The sequence below is a fragment of the Pantherophis guttatus genome, chromosome 3 (assembly GCF_059756535.1).
Source record: "Pantherophis guttatus breed Tessera chromosome 3, ASM5975653v1, whole genome shotgun sequence".
NCBI lineage: Eukaryota > Metazoa > Chordata > Lepidosauria > Squamata > Colubridae > Pantherophis > Pantherophis guttatus.
Genome location: NC_142065.1, coordinates 213,186,583 through 213,210,138, shown reverse-complemented (window position 1 = coordinate 213,210,138; position 23,556 = coordinate 213,186,583). Strand labels below are relative to the sequence as shown.

At 42.0% G+C, this 23,556-nt stretch overlaps 1 protein-coding gene across 1 annotated transcript; it reads left to right on the top strand.

The window, feature by feature from the left end:
- Positions 1–919: 919 nt before the first annotated feature.
- On the top strand, positions 920–20,302 carry LOC117666906 (lymphocyte antigen 6E). Its single transcript, XM_034419928.3, has 3 exons — positions 920–1,122; positions 16,987–17,112; positions 18,801–20,302. Exons 1-3 carry the CDS (start codon positions 1,071–1,073, stop codon positions 19,004–19,006), a joined length of 384 nt encoding a protein of 127 aa, XP_034275819.1. The 5' UTR covers positions 920–1,070; the 3' UTR covers positions 19,007–20,302.
- The last annotated feature ends 3,254 nt before the right edge of the window (positions 20,303–23,556 follow it).

Genomic DNA, 23,556 nt, shown 5'->3' with positions numbered 1-23,556 from the left:
GGGCGGGGGGGGGGAGAACCGGTTCAGTGACGTCATATCGTCACCGCTACCGGCTCGGCCGAACTGGACTGAACCGGGAGGAACCCACCACTGGGAAGGATGCTTTTCTTGTTGGGTTTCTTCTGGACATGGACAGTGACTTCTGACTCTTTGAGATGCAGTGAATACATTTCACCAGGATTGTCTGTCTGTAACTGAACTGAGAAATAGAGGTGTGGGTTTTTTTGTTCTCGTTTTTCTGAGTTCTTGTTATGTTCCTTCTTGTAGCCATCCAGACCCATGGATGGTCTTCAATTTCTCCAAGCGTTAAGGTCTTCTCAAAGGACTCTTGCCTTCCACCATGTGTCCTAAAGATAGAACGTGGAATAATAGTGGTGAAAGGAACCTTGGAGATCGTCTAGTCCAGAGGTGGGCAAATGTGGCTCTTTTACAACCTGTGGACTTCAACTCCCAGAATTCCTGAGCCAGTCTCAGGAATTCTGGGAGTTGAAGTCCACAGATTGTAAAAGAGTCACATTTGCCCATCCCTGGTCTAGTCCAACCCACCCTACCAACTGATCTATCTATCTATCTATCTATCTATCTATCTATCTATCTATCTATCTATCTATCTATCATCTATCTTTTTAGACAGGGTGCTGCCCATTCCAGAATCGATCACAATTCCTTCCTTCCTTCCTTCCAAACTTCCAAACTTCTCAGGCAAATTTCAGCCATAATTTCTCATCTCCTGGCCAAGTATTTCCTTTGGAATGGAGCGAAGGGACATCTCAGGCTGTTTCTCCATCCAACTCAGTGTTAGCTGTCTCTCGACAATTAGACACTTGCCTGGGCTGTAGGCAGAGCAAGAATTTAAATGCCTGGGTCATCTTGCTAGGAGATTAGGCGTTCTTCACTGGATTTGGGATCCTCCCTTGATGATTTGCATTGCTCTGCCCTGCAGTTTGTAGTGATGGCAATTCAGTCAACCCACACCATAACAACAACAACAAAAGGCAACACCTCCAAGGTATAAATGGAACCTTCCCTTAGCAGGAACTTCTGGTGAAGCTCCGGAGAACTTTGCAAACATGAAAACTCTGCTCGTCGCCTTCTTGGTGGCTATCGTTTGCACAGAGAAAGGTATGGCATTTTTTTTTTTATCCCATTACAAAATGAACAGAATGTTATTCATTAAGTGTTGATGGCTTTTATTAATTAAAAAAAAATGATGGGGCAGTTCTTAAAGGCCTTTGGGGTGTAGGAAGGCATCCCAGCTGGGTGACCTAAAAGGAAAACAACATAAGAAATGCCCAGAGTCATCTATTTCAGATGGGTAGCCACATAATCAAATAACTAAATAAAAATAAATTAATAATCAAATTAATAAGACATCAAAGTTTCTTCTTCTAGGTTTGCACCACTGTTCCATTGTGGAACAAACTGAGTAGCTCTTGTCTGACTGTTTATCCATCCCTCTTGCATGTAACCTTGTGAGATAGACTTCACCTGAGACTGGAAGCTCCAGCGAGATAGTGAATTCTATCACACAACTATACTTTTCTGTGAGAAAATGTACGTTCTGTTGTTGATCTTGGCTACGGTGATGTAGGATTTATGGTAATTTACTCATGTGTTTATTTAATACTCTTTTAGGCTGCCCAGCTCCAAATGTCTCGAGGCAGCTTACATTAAAAACAATTGAGCACGCTTAAAATACATATGACAAATCACATATGTATTATTTACATTCTGTTCAATAGCCGGAAGGTGAATAAGATGCAATGTCAAAGGATATAAATACAAAAAGAAAAAAGAAATATTCAGATAGTATCAGGAAAATAATAACAACAGCAGCAGCAGCTTATATTCTGTGATGATACTTAGATCATCAGACAACATCTGTCTATCCCAGGTCTTTGAGAAGAACTTGATAGATGAATATCCAGTCTAAACATCTGGCTGGTAATAGTAATAATAATAATAATAATAATAATAATAATAATAATAATAATAATAATAATAATAATACTTTCACAAACTGACTACCTACAACGCCATGACCGTGTTGCTAAGATCATTCACTGGAAATTGTGCCAGAAGTTTGGATTTGAGTACAGCAAAAACCACTGGGAACATCAGGTTGAGAAAGTTTTAGAGAATGAGAAACTCAAGATCTTGTGGGACTTTAGGATTCAGACTGACAGGCACTTGGTCCACAACACACCTGACATAACAATAGTTGAAAAGAAAAAAGGATGGTTCATTGACATTGCAATACCTGGTGATGCACGGATTGAAGATAAGCAGCAAGAAAAAATCACAAAGTACCGGGACTTACAAATTGAAGTTGAGCGACTGTGGAAAAAGAAATCGTGTGTTGTCCCGATTGTAATTGGAGCCCTCGGAGCAATACCCAAAGGGCTACCCCGCTATTTAGAAATTCTAAACATTTTGACTCTACAAAAAACCACCTTGCTCGGAACAGCTTACATCCTCCGACGATACCTTAACAGTTCCTAGGTCCTTGGTTAGGACTTGAGCTGCTGAGCTATTAACCAGCCTCAAAGGCTGTGAATCTCACTAAAGATTAACCAATAATAATAATAATTTCTACTGTAATCTATTATGATGCAAAGAGACATGAATATTTCTGAATTCTCATTCCTGAAATCCTTAAAAACTAAAATTAAAACACTGGAGGAAAAATGAAGTCAAACCCCTTTCTGTCTTCTCTCTTTCTTGCTTTTGGTTAGACAGATATTTTAAATCAGTTTGGGGATTGTGCTAGCTCCAAACGGTTAGAATCGCGGCCAGCAAGACAGAAGGTACCCCTGTGCAGGATGCATGGCTGGGTGAGATGCAGGAGGCCAAAGAAGGGGTTTCTTTGGGTTATGTTTATAATACAGAACATAGGACAATAGGTTGGAAGGGATCTTGGAGGTCTTCTAGTCTAACCCTCTGCTCAAGCAGGAGACCTTATACTATTCCAGATAAATGGCTGTCCAATCTCTTCTTGAAAACCTCCAGTGATGGAGCATCCACAACTTCTGGAGGCAAGTTGTTCCACTGATAGATTGTTCTCACTGTCAGGAAATTTCTCCTTAGTTCTAGGTTGCTTCTCTCCTTGATTAGTTTCCATCCGTTGCTTCTTGTCCTGCCTTCTGGTGCTTTGGAGACTAGCTTGACTCCCTCTTCCTTGTGGAAGCACCTGAGATATTGGAAGACTGCTGGTGTTTCACGTACGGCCAGTACGCTCCCATAGAGAGGGGCTCCTCCGGGTGCCGTCAGCCAAACAGTGTCGACTGGTGGCCCCCAGGGGGAGGGCCTTTTCTGTGGGGGCATCCACTATCTGGAATGAGTTCCCCCCGGAGATACGGAAGATCCCGGATCTGCACACTTTCCGCCGTGCTCTTAAGACCCTCCTATTCCAGCAAGCCGGTCTGGCCTAATTTTCTCCCCTTTCTTTCAAATTTTTAAATTGGAATTTTAATTTGTTTTAAATTATTGGGATTTTTAATTGTCTTGGGCTAAATTATTTAATTTGTTTTTAATTATGTTTCTAACTTTTGTATTTATGTATTTTATTCTGTGCCTGTTCACCGCCCTGAGTCCTTCGGGAGCAGGGCGGTATATAAATTTAATAAAACAACAACATAAAACAAACTGCTATCATGTCAGCCCTAGTACTTCTCTTCGTTAGACTAGACCAGTGATGGTGAACCTTTTCGACATCGAGTGCCGAAAAGGGAGCATGCGCGCGTCTGGGCCACAACCTAGAAGAGGAGCTGCCCAGGGCACATGTGCGCGTCCAAAAATGAACTCCCAGTTTCAGCTACTGAACTTCCAGTTTGAGCCAGCTACAATTCCGGGTTTTTGGTGCACATGTGCACATGACAATCAGCTGGCTGGTGCTCATGCTAATGCACGAAAACGGAAGACCAGCTCTTCTAGTTTCCAGCACTGCCGCATACGAAAAGGCCAGCTGATCATCGTGTGCACATGCACGCCAGAAACCCGGAAGAGGAACAGGCAATGCCACGTGTGCCAGGCAACATGGCTCCGCGTGCAACTTCGGGCATGCGTGTCATAGGTTAGCCATCATGGGACTGGACATATCCAGTTCCTGCAACTGTTCATGATATCAATAAAGGAGAATATTTGTAGCTCAGGATTGAAATGCAGGATTCTTGGTGCTCTCTGAGCTTGGTGGTTTTCTTGCAGATGTTTCATGACCTAATTAGATAATATCATCAGTGCTAGAAGGGAGGGGCTTGGAGGAGGAGGAGGAGGAGGAGGAGGAAGAGGAGGAGGAGGAGGAGGACAAAAACTCCATGGCATAGGATCTAGTTATTTTCGAGACCGCCTGCTGCTACCAATGACCTCCCACCGACCTGTGCGCTCCCACAGAGAGGGCCTCCTCGGGGTGCCATCAGCCAAACAACGCAGGCTGGTGACCCCCAGGGGGAGGGCCTTCATTCTGGGGGCACCCACCCTCTGGAACCAGCTATCCCCTGAGATAAGGAGAATCCAAGACCTCGGTGCCTTCTGCCGTGCCCTTAAAACTTGCTTTTTTCAGCAAGCCGGGCTGGCTTAATATATTTTTAAAATATTTTTAATTGGTTTGTTATTTTAAATTGGGGCCAAATTAATATATATCTTTTTAATTGTTTTTAATGTTTGTATTGCATGTTTTTTATCTGGCTGTACACCGCCCTGAGTCCCTCGGGAGAAGGTGCGGTATATAAATTTGAAATAAAATAAAAAATAAATTAAAAAAAAACTGTGGGGTCCTTGGTGCTCTCTGAGCTTGGTTTTCTTGGAGACATTTCATGACCTAACTAAGGAACATCATGAGTGCTAGAAGGGAGGGGATTAGTGGAGAGGAGGAGGAAGAGGAGGAGGGGGAGATAATGACTGTGGGGTCCTTGGTGGTCTCTGAGCTTGGTGGTTTCCTTGCAGAAACCTAAACTAGTGATCATCAGTAGCACTCATGATGTTACCTAGTTTAGTTAGTAGGGTAATGAAACATCTGCAAGAAAACCACCAAGCTCAGAGACCACCAAGGACTCTACAGTCCTCCTCCTCCACTCTGCAACCCCCCTTCTCTTCTAGCACTGATGATGTTACCTAGTCGAGTAATGAAATGTCTGCAAGAAAACCACCAAGAGCACCAAGGACCACACAGTCCTCCTCCCTCCTCCTCCTCTATTCTGCAATCCCCACTCCCTTCTAGCACTGATAATGTTACTTAGTCGGGTAATGAAATGTCTGCAAGAAAACAGCCAAGCTCAGAAGGCACCAAGGACCCCACAGTCCTCCTCTTCCTCCTCCTCTTCCTCCTCCTCCTCCTCCTCCTCCTCCTCCTCCTCCTCCTCCTCCTCCTCCTCCTCCTCCTCCTCCTCTCCACACACCCCACTCCCTTCTAGCTCTGATGATGTTACCAGGGGTGAAATCTACTTACCTTCCTTACCGGTTCGGAAGTGCACGCTCTGAATACATGCGCAGAAGGTAAAAGAAACATTACTTCCTAGTTAAAACCAGGAAGTAATGATACCTGGGTGGCGATCCAGTCCGATCCGAGAGCATTTCACCCCTGGATGTTGCCTAATTTGGGTCATCTACAAGAAAACAATCAAGCTCAGAGAACATCAATGACCTCACCCTCATTCGTCATATATTTTAGCCTCTAGTCTCCTAATCATTTTTGGAAGACTGCTATCTTGTCTCCCCAGGTCCTTCTCTTCCCTAGACTAGCCATGCCTGGTTCCTGCAACTGTTCTTCATATGTTTTAGCCTCCAGTCTTCTAATCCTCTCGGTTGCTCTTCTCTGCACTCTTTCCAGAGTCTCAAGATCTTTTTTGTAGTGTGCTAACCAGAACTGGACACGGTATTGATGAAACAGGGGTGCAAGATAGCAAAACATGAGATTTTGGTGAGCTGTTAGGATGGTTTTCTTAGAAAATATCTCTTAGTTTTACCAGACAGAAGGTTGAACCTTCCTCCCTCTCTTTGTGGGGTTTGCTATTAAGAAATAGCACTATGTTGACATTAAAAAATGGAATGATTGGAACTTTTTTGGGGGGCGGGATGGATAAATTTTTAAAGTACAAATCGACATAAAGCCTAAATGAAGACCTCTGTATAGGTGGCCCTCAACTTATGACTGATCACTTGCAACATTAGAGACCTACTTGGAAAAGGGGAGTTGCAATCCAGATCTGAAATTCTGATGGTCGCTCAAGCAGGAGAATGTATACCATTTGAGACAAACGGTTGTCCAATTTCTTCTTAAAGACCTCCAGTGTTGGGGCAACCACAACTTCATGTCTTGATTGGAAGTGCGTGCGCGAAGTGAACTTCGTTGAAACCCACCACTGCTTCAGAAGTTGTGAATGTTCCAACACTGGAAATTTTTAAGAAGATGTTGGATTTGTGGAGTGGTTGGACTAGAAGACCTCCAAGGTCCTTTCCAGCTCTGTTATTCTGTTTCTGTTTTCTATCTATCTATTTCAACAGGATGCTGCCCATTCCAGAATAGATCACAATTCTTTCTTTCTTTCTTTCTTTCTTTCTTTCTTTCTTTCTTTCTTTCTTTCTTTCTTTCTTTCTTTCTTTCTTCCTTCCTTCCTTCCTTCCTTCCTTCCTTCCTTCCTTCCTTCCTTCCTTCCTTCCTCTATCCATGTGTTTATCCATGTATTTATTTATTTATGCACATATTTATGTATTTATATATTTATGTATTTATTCATGTATTCATTCATTCATTCATTCATTCATTCATTCATTCATTCATTCAGTGGGGTGCTCTCTATTCCAGAATGGTCTGTCTGTCTGTCTGTCTGTCTGTCTGTCTGTCTGTCTGTCTGTCTGTCAGTTAGTCGGTAGGTAAGGCGGTTGACCGACCTATCTATCTATCTATCTATCTATCTATCTATCTATCTATCTATCTATCTATCTATCTATCTATCATTTATCTTTTTAAACAGGGTGCTGCCCATTCCAGAATGGATCACAATTCCTCCTTCCTTCCTTCCTTCCTTCCTTCCTTCCTTCCTTCCTTCCTTCCTTCCTTCCTTCCTTCCTTCCACTGCCCATTCCATAATAAAGTCACAATACAACAGTCATTCATTCAAAATACACATGCTATATTTAAAACAAAAAAAACCCCATTTTATTTTATTTTAAATAGTTTTTATTTTAAAGCAACAATAAAAATGAATGAAATAAAGTATTTATCCAAAATAAATATGCATAGCAGCTGAGATACTTGGCCAGTTAACCATAAAGCCAGCAAGTGGGGGCCATCCTTAGCATCTAAATCAACCATAGGTGTAATTGAAGCTTCGCCTGCATTTTTCTTTGTGTTGTACATAAACAAAGAGGAGAAACTTGTAGTCACCATCTTGAGTATTTTGGACCGCACCCTACGTAGGGCTCTGTCATCGGATGTGCTTGTGTACCACAATGTTTGTATGCACAATCCACCCACTCGGTCCATCTACCCTGTCATCATTTGTAGTCAAGAAAGTCCCCTGTCGAATTAAGCCCCAGCAATGCATGTGTAGGCGTTGAATTGCATGTAGGTGTATCAGCTATGTAAGGAGGATGGATCTAAAGTGTAACTGTAGGTAGGAACTGCAATTACCATCTAAGAATAAAAATAGGCAAAAGGATAGGTAAAGTGAGAGCTAGTTTGGTGTCACGGTGAAGGCATCAAGTTAGAAAGCAGGAGCTCAGGAGTTCTAGTGGCCATCTTAGACACAAAGTCAGCTGGGTGTCCTTGGGCCAGTCACTTCCTCTCAGCCCTAAGAAGGAGGCAATGGCGAACCACTTTGGAAAACCCTTGGCAAGAAAAGTGCAAGGGCTTTTCCAGACAACTTTTGAGAATCGGACACGATTGAACAGAAAGGAAAGACAAAGGACAGATACAGAAATATAATTTTATGTCATTTTATTCTGTTTTACATATTGATGTATTAAATTATTGTATTTTATCCTACAACTATTGTATTTTACCCTGCTCTCATTTTAAATTGTTTGTTTGGAATTTTATTGGTAATATGTGTTTGAACCGGTACGTTGATATGGCCTACAGCCGTGATGGCGAACCTATGGCACACGTGCCCAAAGTGGCACATGAAGCCATGTTGCCCGGCAAGCGCGGCCTTGTCTGTTTGCCTTCTGGGTTTCTGGCGTGCATGTGTGCACGACAATCAGCTGTCCTTCGTGTGTGTGGCAGTGCCGAAAACCAGTGTGCATGCATGCTGGCTAGCTGATTGTCAGGCACACATGCTCACTAGAACCTGGATGTTCAGCTTTTCCGGAGTGCGATCCCAACGAGCGTGCATATGTGCGTGTGTACACGATGTTTCCATGCAATCTTTTTGGCACGGTGCCGGCCAAAAAGGTTCGCCATCACTGGCCTCTAGGCTAATACATACATACATACATACATACATACATACATACATACATACATACATTTATTTATTTATTTATTTATTTATTTATTTATTTATTTATTTATTTAAGGATATATAATATAATATTTCAAAGTCACCCTGTGAACTTCCATAGGTGAGGTGGACTTCAACCTGGGTGCCCCCAGTCATGGTTTAACACATGGTTATCAAACTGGTGGCCTGTGGACTTCATGTGTCATGCACAGGTCACACCCACCCCAGCTCTGCGAATGGGAAAAACATCACAAAACGTCACATGACGGCAATGTGACACGGTGATTTTGACGCCCGTGGTTTAACACCTTCAGTGCTATACTGAATATATATATATATATATATATATGGAATGAAAGCCAGCTGAGTGACTTTGGGCCAATCACCAAGAGACGGTGAATTCTAGTCCTATCTTAGGCATGAAAGCTGTCTCGATGACTTTGGGCCAATCACCAGGGGACAGTGAGTTCTAGTCCCGCTTTAGATATGAATGCTGGCTGGATGACCTTGAACTAGTAACCTTCTCTCAGCCTATTCACTTCACCGGGTTGCTGTTGCGGGGAAAATAGAAGACAAAGGGGTGTTGGATACGTTAGCTGCGTTGAGTTATTTGTAAAAAAAAATAAAGCTAGGATACAGATAAATATGGCTGACTAGGATCCAACCTTCCTTATATTACTTGGAGGATCCTGAATAGGCTGACGGTTGGAGTGCCTAAGTGGAAGCTTTTAGCAGATGACAACAGGCTGTGTGAATGCGGAGAGATGCAGAACCTGTCCCATCTGTTGGTATGTTGGCTACTACCAGAAACATGTACCGACAATGACTTATTTTTGGCTAACAGCAAAGTCAAGAAGGTGGCTTCATTTTGGCAGTCTTGAGTATGATCTGGACATGGAAGAAATTAGATAAATACATACATAAATATATACAGTATTGTTGGAAGAAATATTCACCTGGTTCAGTTCCAAGCCGGAAGAAAGACACTGGAAACATGGAGGCTGATTGGAAAGATGGTTTAATGATGAACGGAACCACTAAGCACGTGGTTCTGGTGTAGCTGATTACATGGAGTTGAGAGTGAGGGGTCTTTATACTTTCTCTTGGGCTTTGCACTTGAGCTTCCTGTTCCTGTGCAAGAACACATATTCTATTGGCTGTTGTAGGGATGATAGCTGGCTCTATAGGCTGTCTGAGCTAAGTTTGGTGGGTGATGCAATGTCCTTAAGAGATTGCGCAATGTAGTGAGCTCTGCTGCTAGATGGTAGTGGGTTAATCCTTTTATTTCTTGAAGGGTCATGCCTTAATCCCATCATCCAGATGAAGGACTTTTGTTTTGTTAGATAGGCTGGCCCAATCTTTCTCAATGGGGACAAAATATCTGCTGGGGGCAGAGAGCTGGGGCTCTGAGTTTCTGTCTCCCTTACAATTTTTTTATTTCTCTTTTAGGGGAAATATAATATTCTGCCTTTTTAAATATTCCCCCAAATATTTCATTCTTCTAGGAGAGGGGTGGGTAGGTGCTAACTTTCTACAGTATATACACACTCCCTTGGCTATCGATGAAAATCATTTTTATCCAAATGATTGCCAAATTGAAATACCCTTGGAAGGTTTGGTACAGGCCTGTCTCAAAAGGAGGATGCTTTTCAGTGTGCTTTGTGGCTTTGGATGGATGACACATTTGCTGAGGAGGTCACCTCTCAACCCAAACAGGAAATCAAGAGTTATGGGAGTGGATGACCTGGCCTACAATTTCCAATTAGATCTTCTGCTCAATTATTTATGATCTGATAGGAAAGAATCTCTCCCAACCAGCCTCTTCTGTGGGGGAAGCTGATGCAGATTGCATATTAAAGACATGATAAATGATACGATGGAATCACGCTGATGATACAGGCAAAAGGTCAACGCCTTGTAACCAGGGGTGAAATCTATTTACCTTCCCAACCGGTTCGGAAGTGCACACGCCGCCCGTGTGCACTCACTTTGCTCGCGTGTGTGCGTCACATACACGCTTGGACCCTCTGCTCATGCGCAAACCCTTCTGCTCATGTGCAGAGGGTTAAAAAACAGGTTACTTCCTGGTTAAAAAAGGAAGTAACGATGACCGGGTAGGTGGGCGGTTCTTCGTGCCACCATTGCTACCAGTTTGCTGAACCACCGGCTGCAATCGCTACCAGTTCGGCAGAACCGGTCTGAACCGGGAGCATTTCACCCCTGCTTGTAACCAACTGCATTACGGTTACAAGTGCCATTCGCTACTTTTCAAGAAGGGACATTCTCAAGGAAGGTTAAAAAAGAGAAAACCCAAGAAGGTGGATCTTGGTGGCATGTGCCACACAGTTGAAGTCCATATATCTTAACTTTACCGTGTGTGAAAAACACTGATAGGAGTTCATCTGCTTTCTAACAGTTTGCCTTCAGAAGTTGTGGGTGCTTCATCACTGGAGGCTTCTAAGAAGAGACTGGACAGTCACTTGTCTGAAGTGGTATAGGGTCTCCTACTTGAGCAGGGGGTTGGACTAGAAGACCTCCAAGGTCTCTTCTAACTCTGTTATTTTGTTAATTAATCAGTGGAATGGCATGATTGCAGAAGTTGTGGGTGCCTCCATCACTGGAGGCTTCTAAGAAGAGACTGGACAGTCACTTGTCTCAAATGGTATAGGGTCTCTTGCTTGAGCAGGGGGCTGGACTAGAAGACCTCCAAGGTCCCTTCCTGCTCTACTCTGATTGATTGATTTAACCTGACTATCCTGGGTATCAATGTGTACTTCTACTCTTGTTTTCTCCTTCTCCTTCTCTTTCTCCTTCTCCTTCTCCTTCTCCTTCTCCTTCTCCTTCTCCTTCTCCTTCTCTTTCTTCTCTCCCTCCCCTTCTCATGTGATCTGTTGTCATCGGGATGGGGGGTTATTTTATTTTATTTTATTATATTAATTTATTTGATTCTTTTTTATTAGTTTTATGGTTTTAAATGAGGTTTTATATTCTATAAGCCTCTTTGAGTCGCCATGTGTGAATAGGCGGCAATATAAATTCAATAAATAAATAAACAAATGAATAAAGAAAGAAAGAAAGTCTCTATTCAGCTGAGATCTTCAAGTTAACAGAATAACAGAGTTGGAGGCGACCTTGGAAGACTTCTAGTCCAACTCTCTGCTCAGGAAATCTTCTGTTCAGGAAACCCTATACCATTTCAGACAAATGGTTGTCCAAACTCTCCTTAAAAACTTCCAAAGTTAAGGGAAGAGCTTCTTCACAGAGATCTTTCAACACCCAACCTTTCCTCTTGCAAACAAATTTAGTCATAAATATCAAGGATCCAATATTAAAACTTTTTTCTTCTTCTGTTCACTCGTGTCCGATTCTTGGAGGCTGCCTTGACAACTGCCTGCAACGTTCGTGATGAAATTTTTCAGAAGTGGTTTGCCATTGCCTCCTTCCCCAGGGCTGAGAGAAAGTGACTGGCTGGCCCACAAGGTCAACCAGTCTAAGACAGGACTAGAATTTATGACTTCTCAGTTTTGAACTGCTACACTAAGTTTGATCTCATATTTATTTTTTGTTTCTTTTGTTCAGTCGTGTCTGATTCTCAGAGACTGGCTGGGAAAGTTTGAGAAGCATTATTAATGACCCAATTTCTGCCCTGGGAAAATCATGAGGCTGATTTGAACGAGTGCCAATCTTTCTCGTTGTGTCTTCCATGCTTCCCAACTCTGGTGCTTGATGAAATGATGTAATGCAAACAGGTTTCATCCACATGTCAGTTGCCGGTCCCATCACTACAACCTTATAATGAAACCACCCCAGGGAATTCTTCTTCGTTGGATGTCATTCCCCTTCCAGAAGGTGTGGCAATTCCACCCAGCTATTTGGGTCTAATGAGTTATTTCAACCTAGGCAGGGCAGAAAAACAAACAAGTGGATCTTACATGTCTAAATCTCCATTAGAATTTCATCAGGTCCCGCCTGCAGATCTAAGGGTAAACTGGCAATTAGATGTGGACTTCAAGATCGTAACCAGAATAGCTTGGTTGGCTCTTGATGCTTTGGGACTGAATGTAGTAGAAGAAGTTGATCAACTTGGAAATGTTTAATGAAAGGAAGGACTAGGGCCGTGATGGCGAACCTATGGCACGCATGCCACAGGTGGCACGTGGAGCCATATTAGTGGGCACGCCAGGTCAGCTCTGGGGTGCATGGGCACACCGGCCAGCTGATTTTCGGGCCTTCTGGGCCCACCAGAAGTAGGGAAACAGGCTGTTTCCTGCCTCTGGAGGGCCTGGGGTCGGGGTGGGGAAGGCCCGTTTTTCTTTCTTACCTGGCTCCAGATCCTCTCTATTTATCTGGGAAGGGTGAAAACAGCCTTTCCCACCCCCTTGGAGGCCCTACGGGGGCTGAAAGGGCCCATTTCCCGACTCCCGGTGGGACAGGAAGTGACATTTTTTCCTGTCCCCAGCCTCCAGAGACTCCTAGAAAGGCTCCTACAGACTCCTAGAGAGGTTCTGGAGGCTGGGGACAGCAAAAAATGTCACTTCCTGTCCCAGTGAGAGTTGGGAAATGGGCCCTTTCAGCCTCGTAGGGCCTCCAAGGGAGTGGGAAAGGCTGTTTTCACCGTTCCAGATACACAGAGAGGATCTGGAACCAGGTAAGAAAGAAAAACGGGCCTACCAGGCCATCATGTGCCAGGAGCGGGGGGGGAGGGGGTTGCGCATACATGCACGTGGGCACGTGCATGCGTGACCCTCCCCCGCCCCCCCTCTCCTGGCATGCGATGGCAAAAAGGTTAGCCATCACTGGACTAGGGTGACATGATAGAAGTCTTCCAATATTTGAGGGGTTGCCACAAAGAGGAGGGGGTCAAGCTATTCTCCAAAGTACCTGAAGAACAAGAACAAGAAGGAAAGGAAGGATGGAAACTAATCAAGGAAAGAACCAATCTAGGCCTAAGGAAAATTTCTTCACAGTGAGAACAATTAATCAGTGGAATGACTTGTCTCCAGAAGTTGTGGGTGCTCCAACACTGGAGTCCCAAAAGTGCTTTTTCAAGAGGCAACTGGACTTTCTGGTTTTTCTTTGAAGTCGTTTCACTTCTCATCCAAGCTGAAGAAACTTCTTGGATGAAAAGCAAAATGTCTTCAAAAAAACCCAGAAAGTTCAGTTGCCCCTTGAAAAAGCATCTTTAGGACAACCATGACCGGGAGGATTGAGAATCTCCATAGACATCCGGCACTGGAGGTTTTTAAGAAGAGATTGGACAGTGATTTGTGTGGAATGGAATAGGATCTCCTGCTTGGGCAGGGGTTGGATTAGATGACCTTCAAGGTCCCTTTCAACAGTATTATTCTGTAACTTGAAGATACAAGAAAAGAGTTGCTGAAGTGGACCAGAGGATCACCTAGCCAGAGGCCGCGCGGGTGATTATGGGTGCAACCCGTTGCACTCATGTAACACCTCTCCTGCGCGAGCTGCACTGGCTCCCAGTGGTCTTCCGGGTGCGATTCAAGGTGTTGGTCACCACCTTTAAAGCGCTCCATGGCTCAGGACCTGAGTACCTACGAGACCGCCTTCTGCCACCGATAGCCTCCCACCGACCAGTTCGCTCCCACAGAGAGGGACTCCTCAGGGTGCTGTCGGCCAAACTATGTCGGCTGGCGACACCCAGGGGGAGGGCCTTCTTTGTGGGAGCCCCTGCCCTTTGGAACGAACTGCCCCCGGAAATACGCACAATCTCTGACCTCCGAGTTTTTCGCTGTGTCCTCAAGATCCTGCTCTTCCGACAGACAGGGCTATCTTTGTAATGGAGTTTTAAATTTGGAGTTTTTAAATTTTTGGGTTTTTAACAAATTTCGGCCACAAATGTAAGAATTTTAATAATTGTTAAATTTAATGATGATGTTTGTAATGTGTTTTTACTTGGCTGTGCACTGCCCCAAGTCCTTTGGGAGAGGGGCGGTACAGAAATAAAATTATCTTATCTTATCTAATCTAGGCCTTTCCCCTCCATATATAGTGATCTTTTAGAAGCAGGATTCCATGGCTATTGAGAACAGATCTCAAGTTGCCTAGAAAAAGAAAAAGAAGGAAAACCATTTATAGATAGTCCTTGATTTATGACCGTAATGGTCATTAATAATAATAATAATAATAATAATAATAATAATAATAATAATAATAATAATAATAATAATAATTTTATTTCTATACCACCCTTCTCCCAAAGGACTCAGGGCGGTGTACAGCCAATTTAAAAACACAAGACACAACAATGATTAAAAATTAAAATAATTAAATAGATTTGGCCGGTTTAAAACCCCCAAAATTTAAAATACCCCAATTTAAAATCATTATGTTGATAGCCCGGCCTGGCGGAACAACAGGGTCTTCAATGCGCAACGAAACACCCGGAGGTCGGAGATCTTACGTATTTCCGGGGGCAGTTCATTCCACAGGGCTGGGGCTCCCACAGAGAAGGCCCTCCCCCTGGGTGTCGCCAGCCGACATAACTTGGCCGATGGCACCCTGAGGAGACCCTCAGTCATTACTGATGCTCGTAAACTGAGTCACCCACATGACTGACTTGATTTTATGACCTGTTTTGCCTTGTATTAAGTGAATGCTGCAGTTGTTAAACCAATATGGGTCAATTTTGCTGAAAATTGCAACTGAATGCTGGTTTTCAGCGAAACTGTTGTGAAATGCAGTTACATGACTGTGGGACATTGCAAATAGCTGTAAATGCGGACAAATTGCCAAATGTGGTCATGTGACTGCGGGGAGCCCATTTATCAGAACTTTGGAATTGGGTCGTAAGTATCCCCAGAGAGATGCAGGAAATTCACTAAGGGACTAATTGTAAACCAAGGACTACTTATGTGTTTCCCATAAAACTGAGCATCATAATATCTGTATTAAATTACTAGGGTTCTCACACATCTAAGTTTCCAATATTCAGATCAACACTAGATGGCATCAGAGATTCAGGAAGAAAAATCTGTCCTACTGCTGCCACCTGGTGGTCAGCTAGGTTGTAGCAGAATCTATATTGAAAATGGAGCTGAGCTGACTGTTTATAAAGATATCCTTTAATTAAACTGGGAATTTTGCCTAGAGATGAGAACCTTGGAATGAGAAAGGGATATTATGGATTTTGGTCCAGTTACAATGGCACTGAGAAAAGTGACTTATGACCATTTTTCACACTTATGATTTTTGTAGTATCCCCAGCGTCATGTGATCAAAATTCTGGCACTTGGCAACTGACTCATATTTATGACGGATGCCATGCACTTGGGTCACATGATCCCCTTTTATGACCAAACGACAAGCCAAGTCAATAGGGAAGCCCGATTCACTTAACAACCTTGTTACTAATTTAGCAACTGCAGTGATTCACTTAACAACTGTGACAAAAAGATCATAAAATGGGGCAAAACTCATTTAACAATAGTTTCACTTAGCAACAGAAATTTTGGGCTCAATTGTGGTCATAATTTGAGGACTACCGGGAAATAGTATTTATTGGAATTTAATTCCATGAACATAATATATGGGGCTACAGGTATAAACTGCTTAGCAAGCATGACTGGGAATAGCAACTCAGTTGTTAATTAAAGCAGTCACTAAGTGAAACCGCATCTGTGCTTATGTTCTAGCTTCAACTTTTCTTTGCTTTATAGACGGGCAAATGTCATAAACTGGTTATAAAGCTACTATTTCATTACCATCATAACTGCAAATGGTTGCTAAATGAAGCAGTTGCTAAATAAAGATTACCTGTACAGTTTTCATTTACCATCGACCAAGAATTGATGATTTTGTAAAATCCAAAGAGCTTGTTTTTTTTTCAAAAAAAAATTGTATTGCAATGTTCCGAATTTGGGATCAACCTGAAATGCTTTTCAAAGTGTCCAATTATTCTGTCTAATAACTTAATAATTGCTCTTCCTTGTAATTATAGCAAAGTCTGAAAAAAAAAGGGTGCTGATATATTTTGGTTCAACCTGTACAGGTAGTCCTCGCCTTACAACAGTTCATTTAGTGACTGTTTGAATTTACAACGGCACTGAAAAAATGTGATTTATAGCCGTTTTCCACATTCACAGCCATTGCTGCATCCCCACAGTCACATGATCAAAATTCAGACCCTTGCCAACTGCTCATATTTATGACGGTGTCCCAGGAGGGGGAGGGGGTCACATGATCACCTTTTGCACAGCCAAAGTCAACAGGGAAGCCAGATTTACTCAACAACCATGTTGCTAACTTAACAACTGCAGTGACTCGCTGAACAACTGTGCCATGAAAGGTCTTAAAATGGAGCGAAAGTCACTTAAACACTGCCTTGCTTAGCAACAGAAAGTTTTGGCTCAACTGTGGTCGTAAGGTGAGGACTACCTGTATTTGGATTTAAAATGCCCAGCCGTTCCTAGGTTGGACTACAAAGTTCAGGAATACTGGGTCCTTAGCATGGAAAGTTTCTCAACGGACGAGAGTTGTTTAGCCGGGCTACTCTTGTATAAAATGTGTTTTTCTGTCTTTTATTCAGTGCATTCCCTCTCCTGCTATTACTGTGAAAATGAACCTTCCAACTGGAACTGTATATCAATGAAGAAGTGCGCGGAAACAGACAAATACTGCACTACCGTTAAAACGGTTAGCCGCGGCAGACTCGGTATGTATTATTGAAGCAGAATCGCTATGGAAATTCTCCATCATCCAGGTCATGGTTGTCCCAAAGGTGCTTTTTCAAAAGGCAACTGGACTTTCTGGTTCTTCTGACCTAGGCTTCCTGAGTCAGTAAAACACACGAGTAGTCCCAAAAGCCTATTTTATTTTAACAGCTGTGAATTCTGTTCATTCACAGCTGAGTCCCAAATCATTGTAAAGAGTCCTTCGGGATAAGCCTAATAATCACCCACCTTTATCTCCCTTGACACACTGCCAAGGACCAAATTTGCAAAGCTACACGGAGTCCAGAATCAAACAGAGCTTCAGACTTTAAACTGCACAGAATTAACAAAGTTGCTTCCTGCAAAGGCCCATGTGCCTTTGCTCCTCTTTTAAGTCTTATGGGAGGGGCCAATCATCTCCAAGCCTTACTCCTGAGTTGTCCCTTTTGTTTTAATTGTTCTTGCCTTCTGGCAGCTCTGCGCATGCGTGCACTGGGAACAGGCTCCCCCTGTTCCTCTGCCTCGCTGAGGTCTGACTCTGGAGGCTTCGGAGGCAGCACATACCTCCCAGATGGCTCTTTCTCTGCCTCCGATGCAGGGCCCTCATCTGAGCCTTCCCCAAACTCCAGGACTGGCCCATGTTCCTCCCCAACCTCCTCACTGTCCGACTCTGCTGCCAGCTCCACAGGCGGCTGGTGGACCACAACACTGGTTTTTCTTTGAAGACCATCTCCAGTGTACAACACAGTCAACAGTTCCAAGAAGGCTCTATACTCATTTGCACCACTCAGGTGACCCTGACGACACAAATAAACCTTCAAGTGGCTTCAATGACTCTCTAAAAGAGCACAAATGACCAGCTGTCTGCAAAGAATATCAATCCTTCCATTCCCCACCATCCAGTCAGAGCTGAAGAAGCTTCTTGGATGAGAAGCAAAACGTCTTCAAAGAAAAAACCAGAAAGTCCAGTTGCCTCTTGAAAAAAAAAAAGCACCTTTAGTTCATGGAAGCAGAAATAATTACTGTATTTCTGTAATTAATAATTTGGAATGAACCAGAAAGTGGTTTATGGGGATGATCTAATACTGAAACTATTTTCATCTTAAAAATATTGAACGTTGCTCTTAAATTCTGGGAACAGGGATGCCATATGATGTAGATATTCAAAAATTTGGACCCAGACTTGAATTATACAATGAACAGAAGAAAGTTTCTTTTGAACTTACCTAATTTCCAAGTTACTGGTTCTCCAGAGGTTTGAGTGGAAGGGTTAGCTGGCATGAGGATGGTGGGTTCAGATAGACTTGACCCCAATGTTTTAGACCAGAGAAGTTCAACCATTGTTAAGAAAGTTGGAGGAAGAAAGGACGTACCAGGGAAATGAAGAGTGTTTAATGTACTTCCCATATGCTGTAAAGTGGGACACTTGGAAAGTAGAGGAAATATCTGCCAAGAGAGTTGGGACCCAGGAAAAGTTTCTCAGGTCCAGCAATTTGAAACTGGGTGGACTTCAACCTCTGCTGGCTGGGGAATTCTGGGAGTTGAAGTCCACCCATCTTCAAGTCGCCCAATTAGAAGGTCCAGCCTGAAAGGGAAGCTGAGTCTAGATAGGGCTAAAATCCCCATTTTTTTGGTGGCTTTTAATTTCTTGCATTTTATATAATTACTTGTTTTTATTTTGCCACGTAAGGTGAGCCCGATGACTACCGGATCAGCAAGCGATGCACTCCAACTTGTGACGAAAGCTACATGACCACAGGATTATCATCTACCACTACGAACTGTTGCCAGTTTACCTTCTGTAACTTCAGTGGGGCGGCCAGTGTGAAACTGAGCAATATGGTGCTGGTTTTAGGAATCCTGGGCAGTTTCTTCTACATCTTCCAGTCTAGATAAGGGATTGCTCATAATTCTTACAAGAAAGAGAGACGAGAAAATTTCATCCAGACTCCTGAAGCATCTCGGAGGCTCTCCTCCTGAACCTAAGATCAAAACAACAAAATAGATTCTTGGTTCTCCTACGGGAAAATTGGTCTCTATTTGCATATTGCAGAATATAAATTTCCCTTTGTACATAGAGAAGACCCTCGTCTTAAGTATTGTTATTATTTAGTATGCACTTGTATCTAAGTCTAGTCTAACACAAACCTTTTTTTGCCTCATCATAATAATCCTGGGAAGCTTTATAGTGAGAGCATTTATTAAAGATTGCCAAACCCTCAGGCAGTGGGCTTACCTAAGTATCCTTCTTCCTCTTGACACACAATAACATTATTTTGCAAAACTGGTTTAATTAAAAATAACTTCCTATTTTGGCGCACCCAAAGGACATCATTAACCTTCATTCATTTTCTTCTTGGTAATGTTTTCTTCCCCCACACTTTCTGAGATGAGTTAATGATGATTCTATTCACCCGATGTGGAAAGGGCACAACTGCAAGAGATTAGGGAAAAGGTACCCCTAGGTGAGCGGCAACAGGATTGCAAGCTTGGATGTGAGAGGATGTGGTTGTGGCTACCTAGAATAAAATAAATAAATAAATAAATAATTTTATTTCTATACCGCTCTTCTCCCGAAGGTCTCAGGGCGGTGTACAGCCTATTAAAAGCACAAAGACAGACATCAGTTAAAAATAATTAAAATTATTAAATAATTTCGGCTCAAATTTAAAACCCCCAAAATTTAAAACACCCAATTTAAAAATCATTACATTGATAGCCCGGCCTGGCGGAACAACAGGGTCTTGTTGGCTCTGGGTCTAACAGGCTACCGTGTGCTGTGATGTTGTGGGAAGTTTGAGTCAAACGATATTTTATTCCTTATACTGTCTCCATCTTCCCTTAAATATTAACAGAATCCACAATCGACTATGGAATCGGCATCTCAGCTAGATAATTGACAGTCAAGCTGAAATTAAGTTAACAAAGTAAAAATAGCACATGGGGGAAAATCTTTGATTCAAACTTCCACAAACCCCACAAATAAGTTACCCAGACCTAATCCACACATCAAAGAAGAAGGTCTGTAAACACAAATAGATTAAAATCAAACTATTAATTTAGTTTAATTTGAATTAAAACCAAGGACAAGCTCCCCTATAAATCAGTCTTTTGTGCCTCATTTTCTCTGTAGATGAACCTCAGAGATGAACCTCTTTGCTTTGGGGAATCAATAAATCTCCTTTCCTCACAGATGTCTGGATTTTATTTTGATTTCTTCTTGCACAACACTGATTCGAGTGGGACCCCCAAATTATTCTTCTGACAATTTCTTTTTTCAGCGACCATGATTTTGAAGCAGGGTGGATTTGATTTAAATCGAGTTGATTTAAATCACAATTTAAATCATGATTTAAATCACTAGTAAAAAGGCTTGATTTAAATCAACTCGATTTAAATCATATTTTTTAAAGAGCAACTGTCATCTCTACTCCTTTGACCCACTGTTGACTCACTGATAGTCCCAGTGTTGCAGAATATACAGCCTCATGCTACATAACTAAGCTCCATTTCATGCTGAATAAAGTAAATTATTTATGTATCTTAAATAGAAAACTATCTTACGATAGATTTTTACCCCAAAAGTTTTTTATTAAAATAAATTTGATAAAAATCAAAAAAATCCGATTTAAATCAAAAAAATCCAATTTAAATAAAAAAAAATCTGATTTTTTTGATTTTTTTAAAAAAATCATTGATTTTTATCCACCCTGTTTTGCAGCTGGTATCGAAATTTGAAACTTCATCTTGGTGCTACAGTCCTGTGATCTGGGCTGTATATTAATAAAGTTTTGTGTCGATGTTCATTAATATCCCAGTTTGCAAACTCATATCCACAGTGCAAGCAGGGGAAAACTCAGTTCTCCTCTTCATTAGCTTTAATTTAACCATTGATGTTGACCAGAGGTGGGTTTCAGCAGGTTCTGACCAGTTCTAGAGAACCGGTAGCGGAAATTTTGAGTAGTTTGGAGAACCGGTAGTAAAAATCCTGACTGGCCCCACCCCCATCTATTCTCTGCCTCTTGAGTCCCAGCTGATCGGGAGGAAATGGGGATTTTGCAGTAACCTTCTCCTAGAGTGGGGTGGGAATGGAGATTTTACAGTATCCTTCCCCAGCCACGCCCACCAAAACACACCCACAAAACTGGTAGTAAAAAATGTTGAATCCCACCACTGATGTTGACTCCTGGTAACAGAGGTATCTGCAGCATATGGTTCAAGAGTGAAGGTGATGGCTTTAATGGTGTCATTCAAAATTTTGCATGTGGCACATCAAAATGAAGATGGGGGGCTGTGATGAGGAGAGCCAAACTCTGCCTGTTCCCTTAACAACCAGGTTTCCATAAGACATGCCAAGTTGGCAGCTTCGTCCTTGTTAAAACCATAGGTGGGGGAAGTTTTATCACGCACAAACTTGACAATCAAGAGCAGTGCAGCAGGTAAGACAACCGAAGATCTGATAACCAGGATTGAGGATAGAAGCCAAGAGCTAGACATTGGGACAGCTTTCTGTTGGTGGGACCAGTGTCCTGTGACCAGCCTGCCCCTTGACCTCCTGCTATATTTGTCCCTGCCCTTCTCCAATGAGAAGGTCCTCTCTGCCCTCTCAGGTGGAAATAGACATTAAGTGCATTGCAGTAGTCCAGAAAAAGGTGAGTGAAACATGAGTGATCATAAGCAGGACCTCTGGGCCCAGGAAAAGCTGTGACATGCTAAAACCATGCAAAGACTTTTGCAATCATAAGTGGTACCTGATCTTCAAGCGGTGAGTTGACAAGCAGCCACGGGTTATGGGCTAACTCTTTCCTGATCCCCTTGGGATGTCACACCACTCAGAGGGGATAGTTGGTCCCCTGATGAAATTTAGGAACCTGTGTTCAATTCTATGCTCAATTCTACAAGTGGAAGATTATGGAAGAGCAATGTGGAATCCAAAGCAGGAAACCATGTTTGTTAGATGGCACATGCAGGAGGGACTCCTTCCAAAGAATATTGAGAGAGACCCCAATTTACAAAGGGATGTTCTCCTATCTATCTATCTATCTATCTATCTATCTATCTATCTATCTATCAATGAATCAATAATCTATCTATCTATCTATCTATCTATCTATCTATCTATCTATCTATCTCTATCATCAATCAATCAATGAATCAATAATCTATCTATCTATCTATCTATCTATCTCTATCATCAATCAATCAATGAATCAATAATCTATCTATCTATCTATCTATCTATCTATCTATCTATCTATCTCTATCATCTATCTCTATCTATCTATCATCAATCAATCTATCTATCTATCTATTTATCTATCTCTATCATCAATCAATCAATCAATAAGCTATCTATCTATCTCTGTCATCTATATCTATCTATCATCAATTTATCTATCTATCTATCTATCTATCTATCTATCTATCTATCTATCTATCTATATCTATCTATCTATCTATCTATCTATCTATCTCTATCATCAATCAATCAATCAATCAATCAATAATCTATCTATCTATCTATCTATCTATCTCTATCATCTATCTCTATCTATCTATCATCAATCAATCAATCTATCTATCTATCTATCTATCATCTATCTCTATCTATCTATCTATCTATCTATCTATCTATCTATCTATCATCAATCAATCAATCTATCAATAATCTATCTATCTATCATGTATGTATGTATGTATGTATGTATCTCTCTATCTCTCTATCTCTCTATCTCTCTATCTCTCTATTATCTATCTATCTGTCTATCTATCTATCTATCTATCTATCTATCTATCTATCTATCCTTTATTTATCATCTGTCTATCTATCTGTCTGTCTATCTGTCTATCTGTCTATCTATCTACCTACCCACTTACACACCCACCCATCCACCCACCCGTCTGTCTGTCTGTCTGTCTGTCTGTCTGTCTGTCTGTATCTATCTATCTATCTATCTATCTATCTATCTATCTATCTATCTATCTATCTATCTATCTCAAAGATGCTTTTCCAAAAAGCAACTGGACTTTTTTGCTTTTTTCTTTGAACAAACAACTTTCTTTGCTTCTTTTCATCAAAGGCTTTAATAAACCAACCAACTAACCAACCAACCAACCAACCAACCAACCAACCAACCAACCAACCAACCACATCCACCATGCCATGTCTGAACACCTCCGTTCTGTTCTCACTGTCCTTTGTCTTTTTCATCCATATTTTTGGACCTTGGAACTCCTTTAGTCTACAGGCTAGATTTAGAGGGAATCTCTCTTGCTGAGACCTGTTCAGAGGAGGGCCCATTTGTTGAGTGAAGGCAAATCCACAGTTGCAACCTGAGTGGTGCAAATGGGTGCGGAACCTTCTTGGAATTGCTGAAAGGACTGTGTTGCAGATATCTGGAGAAACCCACAACTGTGTCCTTCCTCAGTGAAACCTCAGACTCCTA

Bases quoted from the DNA above. Each gene is read 5' to 3' on its own strand.
- LOC117666906 (XM_034419928.3), top strand. From the start codon at position 1,071: ATGAAAACTCTGCTCGTCGCCTTCTTGGTGGCTATCGTTTGCACAGAG. The intron at 1,123-16,986 runs GTATGGCATTTT...TCTTTTATTCAG, and splicing joins TATCGTTTGCACAGAGAAAG to TGCATTCCCTCTCCTGCTAT. The intron at 17,113-18,800 runs GTATGTATTATT...TTGCCACGTAAG, and splicing joins GGTTAGCCGCGGCAGACTCG to GTGAGCCCGATGACTACCGG.